Raw genomic sequence first — 24,332 nt, forward strand, 5'->3', positions numbered from 1 at the left:
AACCAAAATTCAATAAGGAAAATTATGTTCATGTAATTTTTTTTAAAACTAAAACTTCTTCTAAAGTATTAAAAATTAATGTTAGTACAACTGCTTTTTAGAGAGCTGCTTTTATATTTGACAACCGATTTCCACCAAAGAATTGCTAATAAAATTATCAAAAATAAGTTTTTCCAGTCGGTTCAAGTAATTTTTGAGTCTATAGATGAAAAGACAAGTTTCTTTTATTTTTTGTTGTTTTTGTTCCATTTTCAAAATTTAGTGGGATTTTAGTAACTTAGGTTAACAGACATATATTAACTTACTTTTTTTGCTTCGCTTCGAACGGATGTTATCATCCCTGCTTTATGAAGTTTTAATTTAAAATGTTTCAGATGCAAGAGTACAATTGGAGAAAGCTGAAATTGACGAAGATCACCTTGATAACAAGGAATTTTATCAAAAAAAATTTTTATTTCGGATTTGAAAATCCGCCAATGAAAATTTTAAAAAACTGCTAATGAAAATTTTAAAAATCCGCCAATGAATAGTGTCACGAATCATACTTACTTTATGACTGTCAGATACAACCTAGTTATAGATTCACTACTTATTAAAATTTAATCTCATTAATTGACATATTATTACTTGGATGTTGCACATAATTTTTATTTACTCTCATAAATTAATGGTCGCAGCTGGCTAAAATAACGATACCCCCAATCCATTCCCTTTCCTCCTACTAGATGAATGAACTGACCAATAAATAAGGTCCACATTAGCAATCTGTATTAACTACAAATTTTCCCTGCTAATATATCCACTTATCTCCTATATCCATTATCTAGAATATTATGAAAAATAATTGGTTATTTTTGTTTTAAAAAGAGAAGATTAAAAATGAAACTCATTGTTACATGATGAAAAACACATTTTTTTCAGCCACTAATTGGATTATTTTTTTTAAACGAGGTTGTTTCTTAGAATTTTATCTTATTTGGGTAACTTAAGAATTGTCGTCAATCTGTTATTTGATTTTTATAAGCAGAGTATTTTTTAATTTATGATTCTTATCGTTTGTCTGCTTGCACGTGAATCCTTTGTAAAGGTATGGGGAAAATGGGATTTTTAGGTACGTTGCTGTTTTCACTGAATATCAGCAAATTCATTCAGGGAGGGAGGGGACATTGGGCTGTTTATTACACTAGTCCCCATAGTTGTATAATGACGTTTTTTTATTTGTTTGTTTTCAGACTTTGGAGACTTTTTGAATTTGCAATACTTGAGTTTTTAAGTTCAGTGTCCAAACGTTTAAAACACTAATTGTAATCTACAAAAGGGATAATTTTGTGTATTTTCATTGGGGATGTTCATTTATAGGCCATTGTCTTATCTCTTTAGATCCCTGAAATTCGTGAATTATTTTGTTGTCCTTGATTTTGATAAAATAAAATGGCAGGTGTCCATACTGGCGATGATCTCCAAAATTATTGAATACCTGGAAAGTTGTTCTCAGGTAATCTTTGCTTTCATTACATTTGTCTACGGGCTTTGCATAGCTTTTTTTTACAGGAAGGGAGGGGACATAGGGCTGATTATTAAACTTTTCCATAAAGTTTATAATAACGTTTTCTTATTCGTTGCTTAACAACTTTGGGGACTATTGTTGAATTTTGATTAGTTGTTTCATTAAGTTGAGTGCCCAATCGTTTCAACAACCAATTGCAATCTAAAAAGAGGTAATTTTGTGTATCATTATTGGAGATGTACATCAAGTTATCGGCCATTGTCTCTTCCATTTGAACCCTGACTTTTTATCTGGATTTTACGTGATTAATATTTTGAAATATTTATTGTGCTTATCATTTTTATGTTAATTTTACTAAAACAAAATTTATTTAAGTGGAGGGGCGGGGGGGGGGGGCGTTATAAATTCTCCCTAAAACAAGTTTTCGTGTGCAGTAGTAACCTCCAAAACTTTTAAAACTATATTAGACCCCCATCCCCCCAAATCAAAATTTTGTCATAACTACTTTTCAAAAGCGTTGAAACCCCTCAAAAATCAGGTATTTTAAAAAATTGTAAATTTTTCTTTTTAGAATGGTGAATGTTTACAAGACCGACCATGTGGTCACACACCAAGACACAATTCTTCACAAGCTAGGGTAGGTTTTTTAGTAGTGACTTCTTTTTATCTGTCCGTAAGTCTGTAACGCTATGTAACGCGATTTTCTGGCTGTATTTTCTTTTTTTTTTGAGAAGATAACTCTTTCCCGTTCCGTCGCTCTGTAGGTTAGGTGAAAAAAGATAGATGCTTACTTTTTCCAAAGGTTTTTTTGATTTTTAATTTTTTTTTCACACTCTTCTTTTCTACCTCTTTTTTTTACCAATATGAACAAATACTGTAAGGTTGGAACTCTTTTTCTCGTATTCATTCGAAGCCGTTTATAATACGATGAAAGAAATGACTATTCTTTGTTTGAAAAAAAAATGATAAACTAATCACCCACCTCTTTATTTTTAATTTTATCTAAATAATGGAATGAAGGGTTTAGTGCTCTACTGTGTACTTCGAGGGAAACTGCCTTTATTTATTTTTTTCCCTTAAAAATATAATGTTTCTATTTGATTTGTAATAAAATCTTATTTAATTATGACCAAAGGTACACCTGTATCAGCGATTTAACAATAAATGTATAAGTATTGATGTATAACCCAGACAATTACCTGACCCAATTGTTGGGGATCTTTTTCGTCTGCTAGCAAATTGCTTTCTGCTCTTTTGTAGCGACTTGGCTGTGTTAAAAAATTCGGACGCTATCGGCTGATATTCAAAGACACAATTGAAAGTTGGCACAGGGTCCCCACCCTGTCGGTAGAGTTACATATAGCTCGTGCCCTCTCTTTTCTTGATGATATTTAATGTAATATTTTAATTAAGGATTCTTCTCCATATTTCCGGACTCCTAGAGATACACCAAGGTAAACTAATCAAATGGATATATTATTACTTGGATGTTGCACCAGATTTTCATGTACTCTGATAAAGCATTGCTCGCAGCTGGCTAAAATAATGAAACTATACATCCAACTTTACCCCATCCCCTCCCCTCCTACTGGATTAACGAACTGACCAATAAGTGAGGTCCATATTATAAGCAAGCTTAATTGACGATAAATTTTCCTCTGTCAATATATCCACATATATTCTACATCCATTTTTAATCAAATTGCAGGATGGACACAGATTTAAGTTTTAAATTTTGTAATGCTATTTTTTAAAAATAAATAAAATAAAATAAAAATAAATTTTTTCTAGGTATTCAATAATTTTTATCGAAAAATCTAACAAAAACAAAATACTATAAGATTCAAAAATATTTAATTTTTTTTTTGGAATTTGTGATATTTTTAATATTTACTGCCAAATAAAATTGTTTGCAAGAATTACTTAATACATTCAAAATATGAAATTATAACATAGGTATCATATTTTTAAATTTGAGCCTCAACAGTATTGTTTTTCTTCAAATTTGGTCTGAAGTAGAGATTAATTTTAAATTTTCTATATTTACAGTTTGCTGAATTATGTCAGATATTGTAGACAAGACACTTTAATCCCCTTCTAACTTAATTCCAAAAGTTAATAGGGGGGGTATTTTTCTGGGTGAAAGTCAGTATTTACTGTGGAAAAACAAATCATCCCCAATTTGCATTTTTGATAGTTGCTCCATGCAGGCGTGCACTTTTTGACGGGTTAGTTTAACTTCCCTCCATAATAGTTTACAACTGTTTGATGTAGGTCTGTTCGAGATACCCCTGGAAGGTCTCCAGGGAGGTGGTCAGCACGCTCTCCAGCCTCCAGAACTCCAGGTGCTATTATTATTTCTGATTCAGGGGGGGGGGGGGAGATAAAAATACTTTTTTTTCACTTTTACGAGTGGCTTCTAATCAGTCCAGATCGGTTCAAACGGATAGTTTGACAGACATCGTTCACTAGTAGGGACCCAAGTTTATGAACACGCTCTTTCATTCTTGAATTAGAAAAATTTTACTTTTGTGAAATCTTGATTGGTTGGTTCATAATAGAAGTGTCCAAAATTTTCAACCAATGAGGGTTGGCTATAGAAGGGAAATTTTATTAAACACAATTTTTTATGTACATCGATATATTTCCTACTGTCTTATCCCTTAAGATCCCTGAATCGTTTTATTATTAATTATAAAAGATATGTCTGTTCCTCCTTACCCTCACTTATAACCAGGGATCACTAGGGATAAGATAATGGCATATATATTGATTTACATCTCTTATGATGATACATAAAAATACTCCTTCTGCAGATTACAATCAGAGGTTGAACTGCTTAGACACTCAACTATGAACTTAATGAAACAACCAATCAAAATTTACTTAAGTCCCCAAAGTGTAAAAGCCACAAAGAAGGAAACGTTATTTTAAAAATTTGGGGACTGATGTTATAAACATCCCATTGACCCCTCTCTCTCTCTCTCTCTCTCTGAATAACAACACACATTATTGCAGGTGCTAGTACACCACCCTGGAGAACTCCAAGATAACAAAATATCAACACCTCCAGTTGCCCTGGGTATAAGATCATTTCCAGTATGCCGTCGGATCTCATAAATATCCGCTAGATTTGAACCGATTCCCTGCCATACTGAAAAATTATGTATGGCATCATATTATATCCAGTTTTCTAATAATATAAAAATGTACAATCATTTGGCATTTTATAATTTTATATTTTTATATCCAAGGAAAGCTGATCATAAAACGATGCGATAAGTAACTATTTAACAACTATAAAGACCATTTATTAACACAGAAATTAATTTTTTTCAAATAAAAATAAAAGCTTTTCAAATTAATTTATTTTTTGTTTAAGTCTAAAAATCCGTTGCTCTGGCATTATTAGTAAACTTAAGAATATATTAAAATTGTAATATTAAGTTCTTTTTACCTATATATTTTAGAGCAAAAATCAAAGACTTTTCTATACTAATAAAACATATGCAAAAAGTAGTATTACATTTTTCAGTTTTACGGTGTTAAAATATTGTGATCTCAATAATTTTATATTGTATTTTTTTATGTTTTCTAATATTATGTTATGATTCCATGTTATTTCATACAAATTAATATTAGTAAAAAAAAGTATAGGTATCAAACAAAATGCCGGTTGAGCTCTGAAATTTTTTTATGTTTTTCATAATTCTGTGAGGATTTAATTGCCCTATCTTGCAGCAAAAGATAAAATCTATTACTTTATACATTTCTTTTAGTCAAAAATAATCATAAATGAGACAAAATGTCATAATATACAGCAACATTTGAATAATGAAAATCCATTAAAAACTGTTAAGATAAAAACTTATTTGTTACTGATTTGTAAATAATCAAGGCGAAATAGTTTTGTCTGCTATAATATTCTTCTGTACAATTAAGTAAATATTATCATTTGATTAAGTTAAGCGGCATTAAATTGTAATCTTATTACCAATCTATGCAAGTCAAAGTATTATGTTCACAGGTTTGGACAAGTATACTTAAAAACAAATTATGAATCTACACTACAAGTAAGAAGTATTAGTTGTCAGTCTCTTGTCATTTTCAATCAGGGACATTGGGTTGTAGATAACACTGGCACCCATAGTTTTATAACTGCGTTATCTTAATTCGTTGGCTCAAAAACTTTGAGTTTTTATTATTGAATTTGATTGATTGGTTCAAAATTAATGGTATCCAAGCTTTCAACCAACTATTGGGATCAACTGTAGGGGTAATTTTGTATGTCATCATTGGGGGTGTATTGTATACCTATCAATTTATTACTTTTTATGATATCCCTAGGAATCCATGAAAGAAAATACATTTTTATTCTAAATTTTTTTTGGACATTTTCATTGTTACAGGGGGGGGGGAAGGATTCATTGTTCGTCGAGCGCTTTAGGAGAAAGCATTGAATATGAATCATATTTTTCTATTTATGTTAGTTACTCCTAAAATCAATAATTATAAAGATTTGACATGTAATCTTTTTCTCAATGATATTACCGTAATCTTTATTAATAAGTTTTTTTTATGAATATTGATTTTGTTAGGTATATTCCCCCAAATTTTTATTAAAGAATATGTATACTTCCCTTTCATTAAATATCTCATATTTACCCTCCGAAAATTAATTATTAAATATAGAATATAAACTTCTAGAACTAGTTTTTAGCTTTAAAATTCGTAAGCATCACGGTAAAATGTTCGTGGTATCGATTATCTATAAAAAAAACGATAAACTTCAAACTTTGTGATTAGACATTCCTCATTTTAATAATGCACAGTTACAATTAAATGCGAGAAAATACTTTTATTGTGTTTTCGTCTTTCAAGCTTTCCCCGGACGACATTAGATATTGGCTATTCCAGATTATTTATAGGGCTTCTCGTGCTGCATGTTGCGATGTGCAGGAACAACATGGACGAGTAGCCGTTGTGGAGCTAGCAGCCTTTAAAGATCGATTTTTGGAGATCTGAATACTAAGATTACGAGGTAGATACCAAATGTATCCGAGCAAAATTTTCTGAAGATGATTTTAATTTTCAAAATTTGAAGAAATATATATATTTTCATTAATTTTTTTTCTAAAGATTTTATAAGGTTTTATGAATAGAATTTTTTATGAAGAAAAGGGGAGATAAATAAAGAGAAGAGTAATGGATGTATAATATACATGGATATTATAACTGGCGAAAATTTGCGTCAATTAAGGTTGCTAACATGGTTGCTAGTTCATTCATCCAGGGTAGGGGGTAAAGGGAGAGGTTTTAGTAGAATTATTAAAATATATTAGAAATTCATTTAAACTGATAAATTACATACATGGTTAAGATTGTCGTAAAAAAATATAGTTAAATTAGAATAAATTGAATAAATTAACCCGAAAAAGATCGAAATTAGAAATCTTAATAAAAATAAAACTCAAGATAGTATGGGTGGAACTTTTTACAACCCGCTTCTCTCTCCCCCCCTCCTCCCCCAATTTATTAGTTCTTTTATTACAGGAGATTCAGGCGATAAAAACCGCCGAAAGTCGCAAAAGCGCTGCCTTTTCAAATTAAAACCCATTGAATCCTGACTACTCCCACTGTTATCTATTATCTCTGTTATTTTTCTTCATTTTTTTTATCTGAATATTAATCAAATATGTAGGTATACCGAGCTTGTATTTAAAAAATCTTAATTATTAGTTGAAAAAAATATGTGTTAGGTGAAATAGAAAATGCGCAATTTATTTAGGAGTAAAATAAATATTAACATCTTTACCTGCTTAACTTAATTTTGGGGTAAGATTGATCTATCTGCATTGCCTAAGATGTACAGATAAATATATGCAAATGGGGAGGTAGGTTGTGCTAAAATTCAAGAGAGGTGTGAGTTTTAAATCTTAAAAAACAGTAGTAGAACGATAATATTCATTAAATATATATTTTTTAAATTTTGGTCTATAGTTCTTTTCAATAAGTATTACAATATATCTAGTTAATATTATCGTTCTACTACTGTTTTTAAGCCTTAAAACTCACACCTTCACGGAATTTTAGCACAACCTACCTCCCCTTTGCTAATTTTGCACTTAAAATGAAGGCTTTGAATCCGATTTATGTCAAATGAATTGATGCCTGTTTTTAGCCATACTTAAAGTTCATGTATCGTATCATAAACAATTTTCAATAAAAAATGCTATACAAATCATAAGGTTAATCCTACATTTGTAGTCACAGGCCTATGGCCCCTCGGGGCCAACAAATCTGGAATAATTTCATAATTTTTTATTTTACTATTTGCGGAAACCTGTTTATAGCAATATAAGAAATACTAATTATTTTTTACTCTGGTGGCTAATTACTGATACCCCTGATTAAATCTCTTTTCAATAGATTTTATATTAATCAGGTTTTTTTTATATTAACAATAATGAGATTAGAAAATTAAAATTTGAAACTAAATATAAAAGATTTATCGCTGAAAAACACAGTATGACATTTTTTAGATTATTAGGATTTGAATTAATTAATTTTAGTATAGTTACTGAACCACACCGTGTCATACTAGAGATGTTAATGAATTAATTGATTTTAGTATAGTTACTGAACCACACCGTGTCATACTAGAGATGTTAATGAATTAATTGATTTTAGTATAGTTACTGAACCACACCGTGTCATACTAGAGATGTTAATGAATTAATTGATTTTAGTATAGTTACTGAACCACACCGTGTCATACTAGAGATGTTAATGAATTAATTGATTTTAGTATAGTTACTGAACCACACCGTGTCATACTAGAGATGTTAATGAATTAATTGATTTTAGTATAGTTACTGAACCACACCGTGTCATACTAGAGATGTTAATGAATTAATTGATTTTAGTATAGTTACTGAACCACACCGTGTCATACTAGAGATGTTAATGAATTAATTGATTTTAGTATAGTTACTGAACCACACCGTGTCTTTCTGGAGATGTTTAAAATTATACCTTCAGCTACTATGTCTGGCACGTGACACTAGTAGTTAGAGCAGGTGGAATGCCTGGGCCCATAAACAGGCGTAACTTTAACCATACACAGTGAGGACTTCCAGACAAAGTTTGTGCAATCAATAGGTTGGTAGTCTGCTATTTAACCTAAAAGCCCTTACAAGGTAATAGGTAATAGTAATTACTTGGATGTTACACCATATTTTCATGTTCTCTAATAAAATTAAACCTGCATCCACCCCCTTTACCCCATCCCTCCCCCTCCTACTGGATAAACAAACAGAACAATAAATGAGTTTAATGTTAGCAACCTAAATTGTCGGCAATTTTACCCCTGTAATAATATCCACGTATATTCTATATCCATTGTTCCTATTTTTAATACTAGCGGCTACGCCCCCTAGAAGCCTCTAGGGGAACTTAAGGTAGAAGGGGGCAAAGTCGACATCATCCCATTTTAAATTTGAGTTTCAAAAGAGTAAAAAAAAATGTTGGGGGGGAGGGGGGTGAAGACACCCTCCCAAAAAATAGTTTAAAACCTTCCCAAGACCTATAAGAAGCTTCACTGTAAAGGAGAACAATATCGGTTCAGCGGTTAGCGAGATCCTTCGGGACAGACAAAAAACGCTTACTACTTTATATAATAGGATTAGAGGCTGCATCCCTAGATGTTTAGTTCTTGTCAGCTGTGCACATTTTCAATTTTAAAATATTTTTTTCCACAGACGCAATGTACCCAATAAATAATGCTCTTAGTAAAGTCCAAGAATTAATTATTGATAGAAAAATTCTGATATTCACTAATTTTAATTAAATTCCTTTCAACTCTCTTTAATTATTTTAATTCTCTTTTGATTTAAAAGATTTTTTTATACAAAAATAGTTCTTATTTATCAAAAATTGATACATTTCTAAAAAACAAATTAACGAGAAGTTCTTTTCAGTAAGGCTTTGTATTAAATTTAAAAAAAACACTGGATTAAAACTAGTTAAACTATTTAAAAACTCATGTATAGCATTGTATTACAGACAATTTCCACGGACATTAAGATAAAATATATATAACTAATACCAGTTTCGTTACCCTGGGCCTTCGGCCCCTCGGGTAAAACAAAACTGGTTTTAATTTTTAAATTTTAGTATCTGAGGAAAGCTGTCTATAATACGATTCGATAAATAACTACTGTAAAACAGTTGAGATTAAAATAACTAATTTTTGTGTTTGTTAAATTTGGGTACTTATATTAAACCTTGATAAGTTGGTAAAATTTTATCAGTGTCCAAACATTACCACCAATAATTCTTTTAATTTCTGTTTTTAACTAATACTTGTCCTTGTAAATGTGTATTTAATTATGAAAATTAATATTGAAATTCTTAAGCCTTTTGATTTCAGATTTATTGAAAATGTTGAATAGATTATTAATCCGCTCACAAATTAATTTTAATTTTAAAAGGTAAGATGTATCTGTGAAGTATCCTTTATTTTCTATTTGAGACAACTTTTTTAGCCCAATCAAGCCATTTTAGTTTTATTTAACTCGGAGCATGGAAAGAAAACGAAGTAGTGGGTATTGTCGTATGTCACAGTAGACTTCCTCCTGTTTATAGCCCCTGCAGGGGGCTCTAACCCTAAGGGACCAATTTTCTAACCCTGCGTGGCAATCATTAACATTTACCCAAAGATACTGTGATAATGCGACGAATCCAACTGCTTCGTTTTCTTTCAATGATTCTTTAACTCTAGCGACCATGCCCTTGAAGATCCCCAGGGTTAATTCACAGAATTCGATTGGGAAAGTCAACCCGACACCTGAAATATTGATTACGGTTCTTTTTGTTTCTTGGGACCATTTTTCTTTGGTGGGTGATGGTACCCTTCCCCAAAACACCTTTCCGGGACCTTAAAAGAAGACATATACAGGGTGACCACTATGTACGTTATGTTCAATATGTTCATATTGAACACCATTTTTAGGTTTTTTGGTACGTTTTTGTTCGTTATTGATTATTGTGTACAATATGAACATTTCAGTATACGTTATTGTACGTTTTTCTGTAATGTATGGTTAGTATTAGTAATCATTAATGTTATTGCTTTACATAAAAACAATTTTTTAAAAATTTCTGCGCGCTTCGCGCGCCATTTTACCAATTTATCTAGGGATCTATGACGTCTTTGTGAAGCTTCCGTAAAATAAAAAAACTCAACTCAATTAAGTATTTCACTAAATATCAAAAAAAAATTCCTCTAAACTAATTGTAATTACAAACCTTACCAGGACATATGAGAAGTTACACTTTCAAGGAGTATCACATTTGTTCATCAGTTAGCGAGATCATTTTTAGTTGATTTTTATGTTTTCATGTACTTATAGGAATGAGATACTACTTTCTATAATACAAAGTAAACAATGTATGTCTTAATCTCAAGATCTCGGCAACCGATGAACCGATTGGGTTCTGCTTTTCAGGTAATATACCTACTGGTCCTGTTGTGGTTTTAGGCTATTTATTTTGGGGTTGAGACAACCCCAATCCCCCTAAAAAAAATTCCCCCTTAAAATTTTTATTTTTATTTTTGTAAAATATAACAAGTAAACTCCCTTTAAAAAAACTCACTAATTAAAAGCGAAGCTTTTCTATAATTAGGGTCCGTCCGTCCGTAACGGATAGCTTTTTTTCATTAATTTAGGCATGTTAGAATTGTCCTATCGATTTCAAATTTTGCATGGTGAAACAAATTTTTATGTGAACTAATCATCTGATTGATCTGATTTTTGGTATATTGATTCCTGGGACAACAAAGTATAATGTAATAAGCGAAGCAACTCTATAATTAAGTCCTTAAAATGTAAGTATGTCCATAAACAATATCCTGTATCAAGCAGTTTTTTAACAAATTTACTTACAATTTTGCTTTGACCCTTATGAATTTATATTATGATTATTCAGTTCTGACACTATTCAAGTGTTAATGTCCGTTTTTCCTACCGTTTCAGTGCTTCGCTTTTTTGGATGTTGTCATCCTTGTTTTTTTCTTTTTTTACATGATTAAATTGGAGTAAATTTTCTATGGGGAGGTAGTTATAAACCTTCCCATGACCTATGAGAAGCTACCCTGTTAAGGAGAACCCGATCGGTTCAGCGGTGAGCAATATCCTTCGTTACAAACAAACAGACAGACAGATATTGTTTTACTTTGTATTATAGACTAGCGACTCCTCCCCTAGCATCTAGAGGCTCTATATTGGAAGGAATTTAGAGGACATAAATATAGCCTAAAACCCGGGCTCTATAAAATGTAATAGCCTAAAGCCATCTAGGGACCTATAAGAAGCTTCCATATAAAGGAGGACCACATCGGTTCAGCGGTTAGGGAGATCCTTTCCTACAAAAAAAAATCTTACTACTTTATACAATAGGATATCAATTCCCTGAAGAGTAGATCCCAATCAGTTCATCGCTTACCGAGATCTTAAGCTTCAGACAGACCGAAAGACATTGTTCTACTTTGTATTATAGATATATGTATATTGTATATGTGGTTTATGGTACGTTATTGTACGTTATTTTTTTTAAAAAATGTACGTTATTGTGTTCATTGTAATTTTTTTGTAGTACGTTATTTTCAATATTAATATCAAAAAGGCGGTGGTCGCCGTGATAGCCAAATCGGTTCAGTGGTTACGATATCTTTTGGAAGAAGTACACAGATACACTCACAGATGAAATATACAATATACATACATATGTATTTTTATGTAGAGAAAACCTATAAAAATGACATTCTCATTAATTTTCCCCTCAAAAATATGAAATTTGCAAATAAAAATTGATGTTTTTAATTATAAGCTTTAAACTACTTAGGTAGTACTCAATCCCTTAATTTCAGAAAATGTTTATTCCACTTTAAATTATTTAAGCCACTTTAGAAAATTTTAATTCCACTCAAATTATTACTAATCTACTTATATTGTTTGGATTATTTTAATTTCCTTATTTAAATTTCATAAGTTAACTATTGGCTGCTCCCCTATGATCTAGCAGCTGTCTATTCTAAGGGAAAGTGAATGGACAGAAAAAAATGCCTATAGCCCTCCCAAGACATAAAATAATATATCCCAAGTCATTTAGGGACCTATGTGAAGCTTTTCTAAAAGGCTCTGTAATTGTAGGAGAAGAGAGGGGAATTTTGATTAATAACCTGACTTATTTAAAGTTTCCCTGAAATTTAAAGTTCAATCGTAATATTGATTAACAAAGATATCAATAAAAATCTACAATTTATAATAGGATTATTTTTTAGCAGCAGAGTTTTAATAGTTATTTCTTTCATCGTATTATAAACCGCTTTCCGCGGATATAGAATGTACAATTATAAGATTAAAACTAGTTTTTTTTAGCCCCGAGTTGCCGAAGGCACGGGCTAAAAAAAACTAGTTTTAATCTTATGATTGTACATTTCTATATTCGTAGAAAGCTGGATATAATACGATGATAGACATAGTTTTTTCGTATGGATGAGAACCGGTTCCTATCCACCGGATTCGAATGAATACGAGAAAATAATTTAGGCTATAACATCACTCTGTCCGACACTTACAGATAAATATTTTATTAATAACTAGATCTTACTCCAGATTTTCATATTTTTTAATAAAGTGAAACCTGTAGTTGTCTAAAATAATGATTCCATCCCTTCAATCCTCCTGACCAAATCCCCTCCCTTCCTACTGGATGAAGGAACTGACCAATATGTGATGTCCATTTTAGCAACCTTAATTAAAGAACATTTTTCCCCTGACATATTTTCTACATCCATACCTTTAAATTAATTCATTTTAAAAAAATTTTATTCAGATATTGTCAAAACCGAGCCAAAGCTGATTATATACAGGTATTATACATACATACTCTACAATGCTTACTTACATACATATGTCTTTAAGTATAGGACTCACCACTAGTAATATTTTAGATTACGCTTTAACTACAAGTTAAGGCGGTTTCTCTCAAAGTGCCTCGTGATCCCTTGTTGAAATAAGAATAATATAAGGGGGGGGGGGGACTTTTTGTTTATTTGTTACTTTAGAATAGGCTAGTAAGGTTGGTCATATTGGGTACTTGGTAGCCTAGCAGGATTTGGTCCCCCCACAAGGGTTAGGAATTGGAAAAAATACCTTCCTTATTTTTTACGTATTTAAATTATAAGGAGGGAAAGAGGAGGTTTCATTGCTTGATAGGCACCTTGATGGAAAGCCTTGAAGAAAGAACATTGCAGTATGTAACTGGATAATATAAATTTAAAATCATTTTCCACGAATATTAAAATAATATTCATAAAATCAATGCAAGTTTTGAAAGCCCGGGCCTAACAAAAATGGCCTTAATTTGTTTTTATTTTAATATCCATGGAAAGCTGTCTATAATACGATGCGATAGATAACTATTCTTTGATTTAGGGACAGTCACCTTCACCAGGGATTAGAGAATATTTTTTCTATGTGGACCATAATGGTATGCTTTTTCAGGTATTATATGATTAAAGTAAACAACAGCAGATGCTTTAATCCATTAATGGAATTAATGCTTCTTAGACTGAGGTGAATTCTTAAAAAAAACTTTTGCCTCACTAAAATTTTAGTAAGGCAAAATTATCCCCTCTAAATTTTTGGCGATCCTCACTGATTTAAGTGGAGCAAACTGATTTCAGTGAGGTAAATTTTAAAAAAAGAATTCACCTCTGTAATTGCATGAGAATTGACAATTTAAAATGCATCTCTGTGTTTCAAGCATTTCATATCCTTATACTAAAGTAACAGGATGTCTGTTTGTCTGTGTGTTTGTGTGTTTGTATGTTTGTGTGTTTGTGTGTCTGTGTGTCTGTACCGAAGGATCTCGCTAACCGCTGAACCGATCGGGTTCTCCTTAACAGGGTAGCTTCTCATAGGTCCCGTGAAGGTTTATAACTATTTTCTTGGGGGGTGGGACACACCCAACCCCGCCAAAAAATGAAAACCCCCCCCCCGAAAAAAAAATTTTAAAATTTTTTTACTAAAATTAAAAATGAGGGGGGGCACCCCCCACTAGTCGCCGGAAGGAAAAAGCAGTTTTTTGAAACAGGCTCTCTGAGATTATTACAGATTCTGATATATACATATATAGACTAATGAAAAATGCAAAAAACGAAATCAAAAGCGTTCCTTCTTGGGAGAAAATCCGGGAAAAAGATTTTAGCTATTTTTAACCTAAAATTCACATTGTCGAGCCTGCAAAGAAATATACAGACCCCCCCCAAAAAAATAAAAAAAATTCGCCCCCCCCCTAAAAATTTTTTTTTTTAAATTTTTCTTTTAAAATCTAAAATAAGAAATTTGGTTATTAAATTCGACTCTCTCCTCCTCAAGTGCCCCCTAGAGGCCTCTAGGGGCGTAGCCGCTAGTACTTAAAATAAAGTAACAGGTTTTCTCTGTGTTTGTCTGTGTGTGTATGTGTGTGTGTACTGAAGAATCATATTAACCACTGAACCGATATGGTTTTACGTTACAGTAACGCATCTCAAAGGGCCTGGGAAGGTTAATAACTATTTTGGGGGTGGGTAAGCAAGCCCCCTAAGGGAAATTGCACTTAGAAAAAAATGTTGCCCCCTCTAAACAAGTTTTTATTTTGAAACGAAAAATATAGAAAGGAGGTGGTCGACTCGAATTTTTATAAATGCATGTTCAGGATGATTCAAAGATGAAACATTTTACAGCTGCATTAAAGGTTATTATGTTTTAAGTATTTTTTTTTACATTTTATAGGGTTTAAATGATAAAAAGTTTATTATAAACTCATAATTACAGTAATTACAGTCAAATTTTATCTTACTTTACGTTGGTTAATTATTTTACTTTTTGTATTTCAAATCAATTACCTACAATTCATTTTAAAATCTTTGCATTTTTCCATTACAAAACATCATCTTTCAGTTAATTGATCTTAATTAGAATTCAATTTTCTCACAACGTACTAATTAAAAAATTTAACAATCTACTTAAAACTTTATTGGAACAGTTATTTGGGTTATAGATAATAGTTATTTATTGAATAGTTTTATAGACAGCTTACCGCGGAAAGTAAATGAAAAAAAAATAAAGGGGGGGGGGGAGGGGTTTGATGCAACCATCTCGTAATGAATGATTAAATGGCACTTAGAACTCAAATTTCGATCTGAAATTTTGCATGAATAATCCTTGGTAGGTCTATTTTCCCTAAATCAAACAAAAAGTTGGAAAAGTAACGTCTAACGGCTGGCGGCTTAGCCGTTTTGCCATTTTTTGGTATCCTTATAGCAAATTAGTCACGAAACCTAATAATAATAATAATAATGTTTATTTGGTGCTGCTAGGTACCCCCTAGCTTAGGAGATAGCACATACAATACTCTAAATTGCTGCTATCTATCGACAATTTAGAGTTTACATTATGATGTTTAGTCTCATACAAAAATAAAAATAATATATACTAAGAGTTTAATTATTAATTAACTAAATATAAATTGGTGGAAAAGAAGGATAATTTTCAGGATATGCACCAGGAGCTACAGGAGTACTATCTTGACCAAAATGGGGATAGTGTATTTGATTCCTGAAGCCCCTTTTTAAGGAAGACGAAAAGAAAAAAAAGAACATAAAAAAATTAAATGTTAAAGGGAAAATTGAAACTTTAATTTAGTTAAATTGAGTTGTGAGGATGGTAAAAAAAGAGAAAAAAACACAAATAAACATTTATATTATGTTAGAGAAATCAGTAAATAATAAGAAGAATGAAAAAAATAGATAAAGGATTTTAGAGAAAAATAAAACAAAATAAATCAATTATGAAAGCAAAGATAGTATAAAAGGAAAAATTATAAGATAGATCATAATTTTAATACCATATTTTAAGTTTTAAAATTTCATTGAATATTAATAAGTAAAGTTTTTATTTAAAAAGAAAGGAGAAAGAAAAAAGCACATGAAAAGGAAAAAAAAGCAATACTTCAAGACTTTGTCATTCTATTATTTTATTATTTTTCAAAAACAGAAAGGGAGAGGTCATTTTCTAGTAAATCCCGTAAAGGTGTGTGTTATAAGGCCTAAAAATAGTAGTAGAACGATAAGGTGCTCTAGATATATGTATTCCCTATTGAATAGAACAATAGGGAAATTTTTTTTTTTTTTTGATAACCGTACCTGGATTATCTAAAAAAAATACGAAATTTCTATCAAACGCTTTGTTTGGCTCAAACTGACAAAAATTTAAAAAAAATATAATTATAATAATAATGTTTTCTATAGGTACAAGGTAAAGGTTAAGAACAATCTATACCATTAAACAAAGGAAGAAGTCATTCTTTACAGGTTGATTTATTATAATTATATTTTTTTTTATTTGTGTCAGTTTGAGCCAAACAAAGCGTTTGATAGAAATTTCAGATATTCCAGGTACAGTTATCAAAAAAAAAAAAAAAAAATTTCTTCCCTATTGTTCTATTCAATAGGAAATACAAATATATAGAGCACCTTATCGTTCTACTACTATTTTTAGGCCTTATAACACACACCTTTACGGGATTTACTAGAAAATGACCTCTCCCTTTCTCAATTCAAAATAATATCTTTTTATAGAATGCCACTTTGATCGTTGCCCTATATTCAACCCTCCCCTCCCCGCCAAAAAAAAAAAAAAAAAAAAGCAACACATTATAATCCTTTTTGTCGCTCAGAAACCTTATCAAACGGTTCTAGCCGGTAGCTGTTGGCACTAGAAATTTTAAAAATGGTTATTGCTATCATTTAACATGAATTAAACCAAAAATATGTTTTAAAAAGTTGATTCCTACGTAATTCATGATGGATTTGCCCTGTAAATAGGCAAAAAACGGCTAAACGGCTGAGCCGCCAGCCGTTACTTTTCTAACTTTTTGTTCGATTTAGGGAAATAGACCTACTAAGGATTACTCATGAAAAAATTCAGATCGAAATTCGAATTCTAAGTGCCATTTAATCATTGATTACGAGATGGTTGCATTACCCCCCCCCCCCTTAAATGAAGATTTTTTGGCTCCTAGTGACCGAAGTTCTAGGCTAACAAAACTTATTTTATGATTTTTATTTTACTATTCGTTGAAAGTTTTCTGTATAGCTCAGAACCGGTTCTAATCAACCGGATATTAATCGGTTTCAAAGCCATACTGAAATGCATACTTAAACAATTATCCTTAACTAGGAAAAGAAATTGTTGTATAATTTCTTCAAAAGACTGAGGTATAATGAGACAGGAAGGTACAGTGAAGAATTCAAGTATATTTCTTTATGTGGAAGGTATTCATTTTTATTATGCTTTCACACAAAGTGCCAGTTGAGCACTGACCCCCCCTCCCCCTTTCCCGACATAAATTGAGAATAAGGGCGGGTATATGTATGTAATTCCTAGGGATGGCAATCCGTATCCGTAATCCGCCCAATTTTTGGCCAATTTTGGAATCCGGATCCGGAATCCGTTTTTTAATAGCGGATTCCGGATTCTTATTTGGTAGGCTAAAATTATCGTCTTGAGTTTTTCTTTCAACTACCCTTTTTAAAGCCAAAGATTTTCATCATTATATATAATATCTTTTAAAATCTGGTTCGATTCTCGGAAGTAAATTATAGAGAACACCAGAAACATTGATTTTTAGGACATATGTAGCACTTAATTTTAAATTTAAAAAAAAAATCCTTTTAAAATATTGCTAGAATCCGGAATCCGCAAGGAATCCGCCACTTTTTTTGACAGATTCTTTAAGAATCCGGAATCCGAATCCGGCCCAAAAATTTGACGGATTGCCATCACTAGTAATTCCTATGATTAACCACTGCAGGACCCTTTAACCCTGCGGAGTTACCCTGTATCCATTATAATCAAATAAAATCTATTTGAAAATAATAACAAACAACAAAAAACACCCCCTTTTTTAAATTAGAAAAAATACAGGGGTGTATATTCTACATGGAATCCCCTGCTCAGGGGGGGGGGAAATAAAAAATAAGTGGTTGGAGGGGAAAAAAATGTAAAAATTAAGAAAACTGAAAACAATTTTTTCTTTCCCCCCCCCCCCCCTCCTTGGTGAAAAAAACTAAAAAAATGTGTGGTAGGAGGGATAAAATAAATAAAATATAGAGTTCTTTAAATATTTTTCCATTTCCCCCCCCCCCCCCCCCCTACTTGGTTAGAAAAAACTAGGGGGGGAAAAATAAAAAAATTTGTAGCCGGGGAAAAAAAATATTTCTTGTGCAGAATATACACCTCTGAAAAATTAAAGAGGTGTGAGAGGGGTTTTCAGTGTTCAACAGAGTACAGAGTGTGAATGAGTTCTTTTTATAATAAAATGCTCACATTTATGATTTTTTCTGTAATCCAATATTTACCTCAAGTTACCAAATACAGAATTTCAAACATAATAGCGAGGGAAAGATTATTTGTCAACTACTTTGTTTTAGTCAAAAATGCACAAATTCATATCGTTTGGTTATTTATAAAAGACAAAAGTAACTTTTATCATTAGCACAGACAATAATCGAATCTCGACTCATTTAATTAAAATCACTCATAGCGCTTAAAGGTGCCGTTTCATGTCTTTTATAAATCGATACTTACCCGTCAACTAGAGTTAACTTATTTTTATTTTGTAGGGAAAGAAATTTTGTGAGATGTTTGGATAGACCAATAGTTTTTACTCATGTTGACAAATTATTAAAGAAGTAAGAAATTAATATTAACCAAGAACATGTATATCCATAGTAGTGTTAATCATTATGGTCAATGGTCAATGTCATGCTATTAATATTAGTTGAATGTTTTCCTTTAATGACTATTCTCATTTTTATAACCCAAATCAAAGTCAAATAAAATTTCACCTTACATAAAATTGCTTATTCCTTGTACATTATCATGAGAAAAATTCACAAAAATTGTATTGTTAAAACATTGTAGGTATTCAAAGTCCGGATGAAACGTAGATAAACGGATTTTTAAATGGTTTGGTCTAAAAATTAACAGATTCTGAGTAAAAGTCTTTGCTTCTAAAAGTGATTTAATAACCATATTTATGCAATTCAAGTATTCTTTGGCTGCCGGCTAAAGGTTTGGGCATTTTTTTCTTCCAGATTATACCCTATATAGTATATACTAATATACTTGGAGTGTCCCCAGGGAAGAAGAGGACATTTGGCTGTTTATTTTTACCATTACCTCATAAGGGCGGGATTCTCCTTCGGTTTAAGTGATCATCTAGAGAATCCAGAGCATCATCCACGTGTAATGGGATGCGATACTCTAACACCCAAGGATATTAGGTTAAGTAACATCCATCAGACAACCAACCCTTTAATTGCATGACCTTTGTCTGAGAAGTCCTAACTGTGCATGGTAGTGAGTTGTACCTGTTTATGGGCATTCCTCCTACTCTTGCTATTTATATCCCACACCTGACATAGCAGCAGCAGGAACCATTTTTAACGTCTTTAGTTATGATGCAGTGTCGGCAAGAGATTCGAAATTATCACCACCCCGGCAACGAGCGGATGTCCTACGTGTTGAGCCACGAACGCGGGTGGCTGTTTAATACACTAGTCTCCAAAGTTTTAAAATAAAGATTTCTTATTTGCTAGTTTAACAACTTTGGAGACTTTTATTGAATTTTTATTTGTTGGTTCGTTATAATGAATGTCCAAACCTTTATATACATTAATTTATTGGCCATTGTCTTATACCTTTAGATCCCTGCAATTGCATTGTCCCATATGTATCTTAGAATATAAGACACACACACAAAAATAAATTTTTTAGTGGAAAAGAAGAATGGTACTTATTTCACAATTGGGCCGGAGATTTGTTGGTACAACCTTTCATACCTGAACATATTTGTATGGTTCCAGAAACAGGTGCCAGCTATTTGACGCATCTTTTTAAAGACAGCTTTCCGCAGTTATTAGAATTAGATTCACTAAATTTGTCAGCCTCGTGTGGCCGAAGAAGTGGGTAACAAAACTGGTATTAATTTTATAATTAGTATTTTTATAAAATTGTGGAAATTTGTCTTTAATATAATGCTAAACTTGATTTTTCAGTGTGGCTGAGAACCATACTTAATTTAGCGGAAATTAACGGTTTCGAAGCCATACTGGAAAATGTTTTCTTCATTCTATTGATCTTTGTTTGCTCTGTTCATGATTATCTCCTTTCATATAAAAAAATAACAGTCTTTGTCCTTAAAGTGCCTTGGTGAGCAAAGAAACACCCACAGCCTCTTACTTATTTTGAAAGGTTAAGTTAGGTTGAATTGGGTAGTAAGCTATAAAAATTGGAAAGAATTTTAATGAATATAATAGATTTGAAATCTGCATAAAATTTTAAGGATTTTTTATAAAATTCGTTTTATAAATAATTCATTATTTAAAAGCGCAAATCCAATTTAAGTTAATAAATTTTGACCAATAGGATAGGTGGATTGGAAACTACCTGCGCTCTAATTGGTTGAATGATGTACGTCACTTAAGCTTCTCCGATCAGGGCGCAGATAGTTTTCAATCCACCAATCACAGATGTCAAAATTATTTAACTTAATTTGTATTTGCGCTTATAGATAAAGAATTATACAAAAAACGAATTTTATAAAAATTCCTTAAAATTTTATGCAGATTTTAAATCTATTATATTCATTAAAATTCTTTCCAATTTTTATAGCTTATTGGGTAGCCCTGAATGTTTAGAGCAACGTAGTGTTCAACGGGCACTTTCAGGTGAAGCATCAAATTAACAATACAACAGAATTTTAAACCAGAAATTTTTATACAAAATGTACCACTTTTTAAAAAGTTCAAGAATACATATTTTTAAAGAGTTTGCTCAAAAACACTTAAAATAATAACATTGCTTTTCAACAGAAAAAAAGTATGATAACATCCATGAGAAGCACCAAATGATTATGGATAAAAACAAACGGATAAAGTGAGCTTTAGAGCAGGTGTTCAGTGGTCATAAAAAGTTAAAGAAATTCATGTAATTTATATTTGTGTTTTGTAACATGACTGACGGACAAAAGAATATACGTGGATATTATGACAGGGGAACTATTGAGGTCAATTTAGGTTGTTATCATGGATATTATTTATTGGTTAGTTTGTTCATCCAGTAGGAAGGGAGGAGATGGAGAAAAGGGGGTAGATGGCGGGATTATTATTTTAGCCAGCTACAAGTTTCACTTTATTAGAGTACATGATAGTCTGGTGTAAGTTCCAAGTATAATCAATTCATTACTAGATGATCTTTAGTATTATCACCGTAAAATCAGCAGTTATTTGTAAATTGCAGCTGGGAAAATCCCATTGGCGTTACGAACGGACAGACAGACAATATAAATTAAAGGCAAGCTTCGCATCATAATTAATTGAAAACTAAACAAAGTTAGAACAGACTCTCATAAAAAAAAAGCCAACAAGCGAACTAAATCTAAAATAATATGTGGTGGGCAGATAAAAAGGTCCTTTTTACGACAATCTGTTCAGGAAGAGTTTACCATCCGGGGCCGCCGTTAGTTGGTGGAATTGGTCTGATAACTGATAAACTAGCAATGCTGTGGACAGATCAACAAAGATTTAGGTACAAAGATGGTGTACCAAATATTTTTTTTAAGTAAAAGTGTCAAGTGCAAAAATTTAAGGTTTTTTGAGATAAAAAATAAGTTTGTCTCAAAGATTTAAAATTGTCTAAGGGAAAGGTAGGTAGCGGGTAAAATCCGTAAAGGTTGTGTGTTTTAAGTTAAAAACAGTAGTAGAACGATAAAAATTTATGTTAACCTTAAAAAAAAATTTTGTCTAAGTTCTTTTCAATAAGAAATACACATATTTAGTGAATATTATCGTTCTACTACTATTTTTAAGCCTTAAACACACACTTTTACGGATTTTACCGGGACCTACCTTTCCCTTTGTCGATCGATAGCATACAAAACACTTTCGGGTTATAGGGGATTTCGTTTCTGCCGATTCTTTCAGGGATCTACAGGGATAAGACATCAGTTGATAAATTGATGTGTATTCCCAATGATGATAAGAAAAATTACCCTTTTTGTAGATTACAATTATTGGTTAAAACGCTTAAACACTCAACAAAATGAACCAACCAATTCTCAAGGTTGTTAACCCAACGTATAATAAAATGCTATTAACTTTTTTGCCTTTTAAAAGTTAATTTAAGTATGATTATTTTACAGATTTGGTAATGGCGAAGAAAATCCACCAACTGAATTTTTTTGGGAAGATAATGTTTTTAAACTAGGTAAGGAATAAAGTTAGTTTTTAAAGGGTAGCTAATCTAATATCTAATTTGCTTTGCTGCGCCCTAGCATCTAGGGCCTTTGTTTTTGAGAGGTAATTATGCTTTGTATAATAGACTATCTGTCTGATTTTACTACATTCATTGAATATTTTATTTGAGATATGCTACATTCCTATTTTTATATTTCAGAAAATGGTTTATTGGATCTAATGACACCAGAAGAGAGAGGATTACAGAATACTGATTAAATTTTTTTGGTTAAATTGCTGAGCTGTAAATGATATAGATCATAATATATATAAAAACATTTATTCACATTTAACCATTGTAAATTACAATTCCATTAATTAAGATAAATACATAATTTCTTTATAATGTAGTAATCACTTTTAAAATAAAATAACTATTTTATCCCAGTTACTCTATGACTAATAAAAAATATAAATATCAACACTCCAGCCCATTTCATTGCAATAGAATGTTTTTTTGAGATTATTTAATTGGTTGCTGTGAAGATTCTCATAAGATGTGGATTATTGAAAGTTTTTGGTTGCTGTATTATTTTATTGGCAAATCAAAAGGCAAAGTCTTATTGTGCAAGTATTGAATATGTTAGAAGTTTCTCTAATCCTTTATAGCATCTAAATTAATCTTGCTAATTTTAAATTAAATAAATACTGTATTTTTATACCATTTTATAAAAATTAAATGTAAGGCATTACCTACATAATTAAAAACAAAGACAAATATAACAAGTAGTTGAAAGTTTTCATACAAATTCTAAATTAGTTTATCTTTAAAATTTGATTATAATTTTTAGGACATGGCAATTTGATTAGATTAAATAAGATTTATTATTCTTGGGTGTACAGTACATACATAAAAAGAACAACAATAATGAATTAATTTGTTAAAAATAATGAATGAGTTTTGGTCTAAATTAATTATTTTATAACAACAGTACAGATTTTACCAATTAATTATTGCACAACACAAATTTTTAAGAAACAATTATCCTAGGCATGGCTGCACCAAGTCACTATACAAGTTCAATCAGGAATAGTCCTTTTCGTAACGTAAGGTGCGATTTGTCATATTTTTAAAATGACTTTTTATAGGTTATTTTAGGTTAGGTTGCCCCACAGGGTTAGGTAATTGGCCCCGCAAGGTTAGAGCCCCCCGCAGGGGCTAGAAATAGGAGAAAAGCTACTGTGAAAATTACGAAGAATCGCCCCATAAGGTGCGATGTTACAAAAGGGACTATACCCGTACAATCAAGATATTTGAGGTGTGTTTTTGAGTCATTTACACATTAAACTATGCTTTTTTAAAAATTTTGAGGGGGTTAGAAAGAAATTTTTTAAAAGTTTTGAGGGTGGTGGAATAAATACTTATTTGCCCCCTATCTTAGACATCCTTGCTAACCCATAACTAATAAAAGTATA

General features: G+C 31.4%; 2 protein-coding genes across 4 annotated transcripts in view; both read left to right on the plus strand.

Annotated features, from left to right (window-relative positions):
• LOC145334748 (protein saal1) overlaps positions 1–9,775 on the plus strand; it is a 32,130-nt gene extending 22,355 nt beyond the window's left edge. Inside the window, exons 17-23 of one of the 3 annotated variants that reach the window (XR_013884946.1) lie at positions 375–428; positions 1,437–1,495; positions 2,079–2,144; positions 2,921–2,961; positions 3,782–3,852; positions 4,526–5,534; positions 9,683–9,775. Coding sequence is in view for 1 of the 3 variants with exons in the window: in XM_080180346.1 (XP_080036472.1) it covers positions 375–428; positions 1,437–1,495; positions 2,079–2,144; positions 2,921–2,961; positions 3,782–3,852; positions 4,526–4,560 (326 nt within the window). In the remaining 2 variants the exon portion in view is untranslated. Of the gene's footprint in view, positions 1–374; positions 429–1,436; positions 1,496–2,078; positions 2,145–2,920; positions 2,962–3,781; positions 3,853–4,525 lie in introns of all 3 variants that reach the window. The other 2 variants (XR_013884947.1, XM_080180346.1) reach the window with 2 other exon arrangements.
• Positions 9,776–9,932: 157 nt separating this feature from the next.
• Positions 9,933–23,198, plus strand: LOC145334750 (UPF0598 protein CG30010). Its single transcript, XM_080180349.1, has 10 exons — positions 9,933–9,999; positions 13,406–13,442; positions 14,008–14,076; positions 15,272–15,310; positions 17,797–17,891; positions 19,242–19,310; positions 20,398–20,492; positions 22,116–22,209; positions 22,823–22,887; positions 23,077–23,198. Exons 1-10 carry the CDS (start codon positions 9,950–9,952, stop codon positions 23,133–23,135), a joined length of 672 nt encoding a protein of 223 aa, XP_080036475.1. The 5' UTR covers positions 9,933–9,949; the 3' UTR covers positions 23,136–23,198.
• The last annotated feature ends 1,134 nt before the right edge of the window (positions 23,199–24,332 follow it).

The sequence above is a fragment of the Acartia tonsa genome, chromosome 12 (assembly GCF_053477335.1).
Source record: "Acartia tonsa isolate MP-2025a chromosome 12, ASM5347733v1, whole genome shotgun sequence".
Lineage (NCBI taxonomy): Eukaryota > Metazoa > Arthropoda > Copepoda > Calanoida > Acartiidae > Acartia > Acartia tonsa.